The sequence below is a fragment of the Opisthorchis viverrini genome (assembly GCF_000715545.1).
Source record: "Opisthorchis viverrini unplaced genomic scaffold opera_v5_436, whole genome shotgun sequence".
NCBI lineage: Eukaryota > Metazoa > Platyhelminthes > Trematoda > Opisthorchiida > Opisthorchiidae > Opisthorchis > Opisthorchis viverrini.
Window position 1 is genome coordinate 325,300 of NW_008752099.1, and position 7,708 is coordinate 333,007.

At 42.6% G+C, this 7,708-nt stretch overlaps 1 protein-coding gene across 1 annotated transcript in view; it reads left to right on the plus strand.

Annotated features, from left to right (window-relative positions):
• T265_11051 (hypothetical protein) overlaps positions 1–7,708 on the plus strand; it is a gene marked incomplete at both ends in the record, with an annotated part of 88,578 nt that overhangs the window by 49,773 nt on the left and 31,097 nt on the right. Inside the window, one exon of the mRNA XM_009177596.1 lies at positions 1,084–1,192. Coding sequence (XP_009175860.1) covers positions 1,084–1,192 — 109 coding nt within the window. The remainder of the gene's footprint in view (positions 1–1,083; positions 1,193–7,708) is intronic.

The window sequence follows — 7,708 nt, forward strand, 5'->3', positions numbered from 1 at the left end:
TTGCCTGAGTGAATGTCTGGAGGTGTAGGCACCTCAGAATGATTGTGGTAAGCTAGCACTAAGTCCCTTCCCCATCCACCTTTCTTCTTTTCTTTACAATAAGGCTTTCAAATAAGTCATGTTTGTACGGCAGTGAAGCATTGGTGTTGAACAATGATGTCATGCTGTTGATGATGACGATGATGATGATGACAGTGTATACGGACAGTGCTCTTGTAGCAGTGAACAAAACCCGATCCCATGACAGCTAAAGAATATCTTCCAACGGGACGTAGCTTATATTTTCGACAAAGCAGAGAGATTTTCTGGTCTTTTTGAATGTCCTGATCGAGTACATTACGCAGGGAGGGTGGGCACAATGAAACCAGCATAGCCGGGTGATGGCAAACAAGTTTTGCTGCAACCAGGAAAGCAGTTTCGGAAGAGACTGTGAGAACGGAAGTGAAATGTCCTGAAATAAAATTTCAATAAAACAGGAAGTCGAACGGGTTCCTGGAGACTTGTGGAAAGCTGGCAACAAGAAGTTCGAAGAATATGTTGGCCTGTATTACTAGAGTGTGGCAAACATCGGATACCGGTTAGACAATTCAAAAGAACACACATTTTTGTCCAACACACAACATTAGAATAAATAACACTTGTTTAGCCAGCCAGTCAGGTGATGCACTCACACTCAATCAGTCGTAGTTTTTCGTCAACTAACCATGAGGTAGCCTTTAGTCAATGTGAGCCATGTTCATGAGCTCCGAAAGAACGTATACTTTTGAAATACGATGCATTTTTTGGAGCCAGTCCTGATCTAAGGTCTCTTCTCTTCCTAGTGTTCCCGTTTATATACATGGATATAGTCCAGCCGCATGACAACTGGAAATACTATGTGAATCCAGTCAGTTTTGAGGAGAACCAAAAGGCCATTGCTGTAGGTATGAATCTTCGTTCATCACATAGCCGACCCATATAAATGTTTAAGAACAGCAATCTCCTGAAGAGCGTGCGACCACTGCAAATTCATTTGACCGTTTCGGTCAAACAGGGTTGAAACTGGTGGTTCGCACATTAGCAAAATCTTTGACTTTGTTGTAGTTTCATGATATGCATAGAAAAAAATTGTCACTCCACTTTTTGGAACACGTGCGTGAAGAAGATATCCGGCCAACAGACGCAGCGAACGAGCAAGATAACAGTTTGGCGGGTAAATATATTTGCCAAGCCGAGTTTGCTTGTATGATGGGAAGGGATTAGGGTGGGTCATTGATGCACACCGACTAGCCCGGGGAAATAATACCTCGCCCAGGCTGAGGAAGGGGGTTTGGCTGGGGTATCCCACCTTGAGCGTTTGACTCTAAAGTTTGGTCCACAAGGTAGTGGGAGGATGTAGGGTTTTTCGCCCGGAAGCTCTACCCCTAGCCTCTGATTGAAATATTTGACCCACGAGGTGGTGAACAGTAGGGTTTTCTTCGGAGACCCTGATCCGACTCTATCAAAAAATACTCTGACTCGCTCGGTGGTTTGGTCTACCCTGAGTGCGCAGGGAATAAGGCATTACTCTCCCATTCTAGGTGCGGGTGCACACAGTAAGTGCCTTTTGGATAGAACCGGACACTTTGGTTTTAATAGTATTTCCACCGTATTGAATGATGCGCCGGCGGTGGGGGTCAAACGTTGGGCGATCAGAGTTTGCGCTTTTTGGGGACGATCTTTTCTGGTGCGTCCTTCCTCATGGGAGAAAAGCATGGCTGTTTCTATAAATATGGACATGCTGGTCGCCTGGGGGAATCGCCTTACTGCCTCCCAAATTCTGTCGCTGAGCATGGCCCCAGACCGTCTCGTTGCACGATTACTCGCAGTAAGACGGCAACCTGAGCGTCAAAGCTGACCGTGCGGAAAGCAACTATGAAGCAGTTGTGAGAAAATCAAGCTGCTGCGAAACGTTATAGAAATCTTACTGAAAGCTCCACAGGAAATCGTTCGCGAGCAATTTTATGATGAGTGCTTTATATTAAGAAAACATGGCTTGATAGACCAAGAGTCGTGCCAACTGGCACATGAGACATACTTTGTTTGGAAGACTGTGAACAAAGAGGGATTTCCTTAGGCTTCCCGTTGACATCAAGTTAGTTCTCAAATGAGTGCATTTTGTATAATCTTTGGTTCGAGTTAGAAATCGGGCTGATCAAAACTCGAGGACCTTGCATACCGAAACGTCGATGAAGCATTTTTCAAAAGCCTATGTACAGTGTATTGGCAAATTGAGGTTGTGTTTTCTAGAGTTTGATACCTCCTCATAAATGATGGCAAAGTACCCGGGGAAAACGAAAATTTGGAAACCACCTGCCTGAATCGCTGGATCGTGGTAATAGAATCACCATTTGGTTCGGGATTGGTACTGTTCATGTATAAATGACAATACGTGGTAATACGCAAAATCTATAGAAGCAGTAACGTATCAAATAGTTCGGGCTGAAGTGGTAGATACAAGCACACACTTTGGAAGTCCCCCCGCCAATTCAGAAGTTGCATTTAACTATAATCGCGGTCGAAACTCCAACACCTATGGAATGCAATGGATCTTCACAAACCTGGGTTTTCAAGAAAGTACACCTGAATGTGGAAATCGACTGTATCAATCAATGGTTTCATCATCATCAAACAGTTCTGTTCATGAAGGAATTGAAAGTATAGGTTTAAAAGATCCTGACACATCAGTTAGTCATACTGTGAACTAAGCCTACCCCAACCATCTTACATGACAATAAGAGTGAGTGCGACGTCACCCAAGGCAGAAATTATTTTTACAAATGCACTGAGCTACTGCCATCCCTGGCAGTAGTAGCTGCTTTGCATCGCTGGCGCTATGGTGTTCATGCAGAGGATGCACCACAACCTGACCTAGTACAGAGATTTCTCTGTGTATCACAGTGTAATTTGGGCTTATGTCTTCATTTTTTGGCATTATGGTGCACTAGTTGATGATTACCTGGATAAAAACTTGAATTTTCTCATTCGATCGTTGTATATTTTTAGTTGCTCTGGAGTTGAACTAATGCAAATACCCACGTAAACCCTGTGCTGATCTCGAGGTTGTGTATTTATGCCCAACGAGCGTGACCGCGCAAAAGTCCTAGATATTTCAAGCTTGTTCATGTAAATACTGGCTAAGTAATCAACGATTCATTTGTGTTGGCGAGCGCTATCAAACAATCAATCCCAATCAGTGCATTTCTTTGCTTGAGCTGAATATGCATGGTGAACAGAAATTGTGGAGTGTGGTGCAACGTATGAGGTGAATGAATCAGAATCAGCACAAAATTTTACTCTTTCGCAGTTTCAAGTCAGCTACAACATTTTGTCTTGGATCCGAATATTGGGAATGGAGACCAACTAGGTTACCGGTTGTTAGGAATCTTGCAAGTTGAATCGGCTGAGAAAAATCTGGGAAAAAAGCGTCCTTGTTCGAACGCATACACGAGGGGTAGGACGTTAAATCATGAAGAATTTCTTATTTCAGTAAATTCAACAGGGATTGGCTAATTTGCTCCGCTTTTCTGGGATCAGGTTCTTTTCATCTAAAATCTTGCAGGATGGAGATTCAAGCCGTCTAGCCCAGTCACTGAAAGGTTGTCAGCACGCGAATGACCTGATGAAGGAATGCTACCTGGTAACAGGTTTCGGAACCTTGACCTGGATGCGAACGTTTGCTTGCCTTGTGTTGTCTTGGTGTTTGCGTTACTCGAGCAAAATGGGCTTCGCTGAGGTACAGCGAGGTCACGGGCGTGTATCACATATCGGTTAGATCTGAGTGAAACACGTCGAGTGAGTGCAGTATGGGGCGTGAACAACGAATAATTGGGACAGGCAGGACTACAACAAAATGCATTTTATATTTATCGTTAGACTTAATTAATTTGACAAAATTACCAGTTCACAATCCGCAGGGTAGTAAATACACTCCACAGGTGACCTCTTCTTACTGGACACACTCGCTCACCTAGTATATGACAACCTGTTGTGTGAGTGATTTCGCATTTTTCGGCAGCTTAGAAAGCCTTTGTACAGCAAACATATTTTCACTTACTTCGATTTGAAGTAGCACACGTGTAGTTTCTTCAGAGGTATTGTTTAACATCCCCGGGATGCATCCACTAAAGTACTATAGACCCAAGCACCTCATAGGTCGAAAGTGATGTTAGAATCCATGAGTTACTGTTAACCGTGGGGCACATATGTGTCTTGACCAAATTGTAAAATTTTTGAATGAATCGGCTAACATTTGACATGCGACCAAGGCGTCTTGTGACATCTTGTGACATCTCACACACTTGGTTTTCCTAAACGATACGACCAACTGGTTGAATCTATATGATCACACAGAGTTCATTTCTAGCTTTATAAAGAAAGAAAGCGATGTAGCGTGGTCATTGATAGTCATTCCTTTGGTAGAAGGTTCAGCTGGAGACCCAACAAAAGTCTGGACAGCACCGATGTAAGTTGTATATGGTTGAAATTTGCGAGCTGCATACAATTTGGTGCTGAAATTGATGGTAACTGGATAGCTGTGCTTTCATGATGAGCTCCGAGAAGAACGAGATATTTGGTATTCTCTCATTTCTCTCAACTTATTCTAGAATTCTTTTTTTCAAACCGGGTAGCAATAAGCTCACAGACATATTTGGGCAAAGGCCGTTTATTTTTTCCAGCCACAAGCTTATCGGGAACTGGTTATTGTATTTGGTATGGTAATCATACACCCAAGTAATAAGGTCCGGTCGGGATCGCCCGTCTTTTCGATTCATTTGGCAAAGAATATCACGATGTATCTCGCTGATGAGTCTCACTGCGAACCATAGAAGACTCGATGGAACCGTAGCGATTGTGATTCAATCGGAATCAAGTTGAACCGGAAGGATTTTAAAATTTACTTTCAATATTTCTTTTCAATGTGTGCTCTGCTCAAGTCATGGATCGGAGTTCTCCCTTTTATCTGGTTGACGGTTGTGAGTGAAATACCAATCAGTCGGCTCAGAGCAAAATTTCCATTAGGCTAATATGATGTTCATTTTTTGGTGCATTTATTATAGAAAATGAATAGAACCATGAAAGTTTGTATTAGTATCACGAGGGTTAACCATACGGTGTCAGGTTTTTGTCTAAAATGGAAAATATCTTCGCGAATTTATTCCGGTTTTTTAAGGACAACATAAATTTTCGTCATAAATTAGCCTCCTTTCCCTTCCTCACTCTAACTACTCTTCGGCTGACTCAAGCGGACAGCGAATTCATAGCCGTTGCACAATGACGTTTTGTGCGTCGTGACAGGTCGCGATAATGAATGGTTGCTCGACTACACTGTACCGGGTGGCTCTCGGTCATAGCATGAACTTCTATTGCCCAGCATTCTTCTCGGTTATCTTAACCATGGGCAACGTCGGGTGCCCCATCGTTTTTCAAGCGCAGCTGTGTTTCACTCTACCTGAGTAAGGGCGTGCACTACTGACGGGGCACGTGAGTAGTCTGTGGTCGTGTCGAAGCTCCATCCCGCGACTAATCGAAGCTGAGGCTTATTGTGAAACTCCTAAATTTGCTTTGCAGTGTTCGTTTGTAACTGTGTAGCAGTCAATGAATATCAATGAGAGTTCCGGAAGATGGGTGAGGATGTTCAGTTTACAAAATTATGTGTAGATGAGACGTTTACGTTCCTGTCTAGTAGCTTAGTTGGTGTTTGCTAATAAGCAAATTTGCAGTGAATGACTATTCCTTTTAGCTGTAGCCAGCCCATTATACGATGGGGCGGGCGGCGCTTTTCAGGAATGAGACATGTGTCAACATGTGTCGGACAATCGATAAATGTGTACCTTTAGACTGGTGTGCGAATTATACTCACTGGATGCCATATGCTAGAAACGTCTCAATTTAGAACTTCAGAAACGGTAATCTTTTCCAGTTTCCCGGATTGTTTAAAGCAATGTATTCGTCACAAAACGCGATGACAAATCTCACGAATCGTAGGTTCACTGACGTTTTCCATGAAGGTGTGATTTTAATTCAGCAAAAATCACACATTGTGTCATCACTTCGCGAGCACCATGATGTTCTTGCTGATGAAGTTTTCGTATTTCTTCATATTACATTTATTGTGATGTGCTAAAACGCCAATGGTTTCAAAGATCCATGAAGTTTTTCACATCGGCATAGTTTACACGCCAGTATTTGATGTTGCCATCAGGATCAGAACGATTCTTTCGCCATCTGGGAAGGGGCTTTTTATGGCAGTCGTATATTTATGCTGCCATCAACGTTTTGTCGAAACGATGAACCAAAGTAGCCAAACACCTCAAGCTCAACCAACCAGTTGAAGAAAGAAGTTCAACCTCACAGCGTGGTCTTTCAACGGCTTGGATAACTCAAATGGGAACAAAAATTAAAGCACAAACTTAACTTTGGTGGTGACTCTTCCACTGAGGAATAGTTAAGTGTTTCACAAAGTTATCAGGTCTATGACGATCAGAGTGAAACTACGCACCTGCCTTCCTGAGCCACAAACAATTCTGGTCGCAAGTAAACATTTGAGTGAGTAGGAGGCCGATGCCCAAACCAGACACCGGAGTAGGTCTGGCAATACCGGTGAAAGGAAGAAGGCCTTTGCTGCGGAGTTATTTATTAGAAATGCCAACTGACCAGATACAGACCATTGGTCAGGGAAGCAAAACTCTCATTTGTATCTTTTCACAAAAGCTGAACATCCATCTTCAATTAAACGCGTCTTCTTGAACTTTCCTGGATATTCATTCACTCAAATCATTCACTGCTCAAATCCTAGCAAATGCTACAGAGCGATTCCACAAATTCGCAGCAGATCTGCCTTTGCAAGAGACGCAAAGCGAATTTACAAGGAATAACAGACTACTCGCATACCTCCCTCATCAGTAGTATCACCGTTACACCGGTAGTAAGGGATTTAGGGACGAGCGATTGTTTTCATGACACTCTGAGTTAAAACCGACCACTCAACGTCGAAAACATCCTTAGGGATTATAAATTTGGTTAGAGTCACTAGCTTTCATACCAAATATTGCATGGAATCCTTAAGCTGATTCGTTTGAAGATCCATTTTCGGTTGTGCTAGGTCGTGCGCTCCCTTACCAGAATTACTCCCAGAGAGATAGAAAGCACTGTGTCGGATGTAGATCAAAACAGAATAACTAAAATATCAAACGGTGCGATTGTGGTGGGTTCGGAGAAAAGCAAACAAATGTGCGTGAAATAAAACTACGAATCGTGCATTTAGAGCAGACTGGTTTGTCCTACGGTAAAGCACTTCGATCGATTAGGCCAAACGTCTTCGATATTCTACCCGTCCAAATGGAGGTTCTTGAGTAGTGTGGTTCGCAAATGTTGCTGAAGACGAAGTTTGCTATTAAAAAAACGTGTTATACATTATATATATATATACGTATATATATACTCGATGTGTGACCGTGTACGCCCTGGACGGTCTTGCATGTTCACCTAGACGGTTTGGAATACCTGTGGATTTTCGGGTGTAATTCTCATTCTAGTAGGTGAACACATGCCCGTTTTATTGCGCGTTAATTTTAGGCCATTTTGATTACCAATACCAAAATGACTGTGGTTCTTTCATATGGGCTAGCTGCAATTTGTGCTTGCTAACCTATTTATCGTTCCCGAAGATATATATATATATATATAT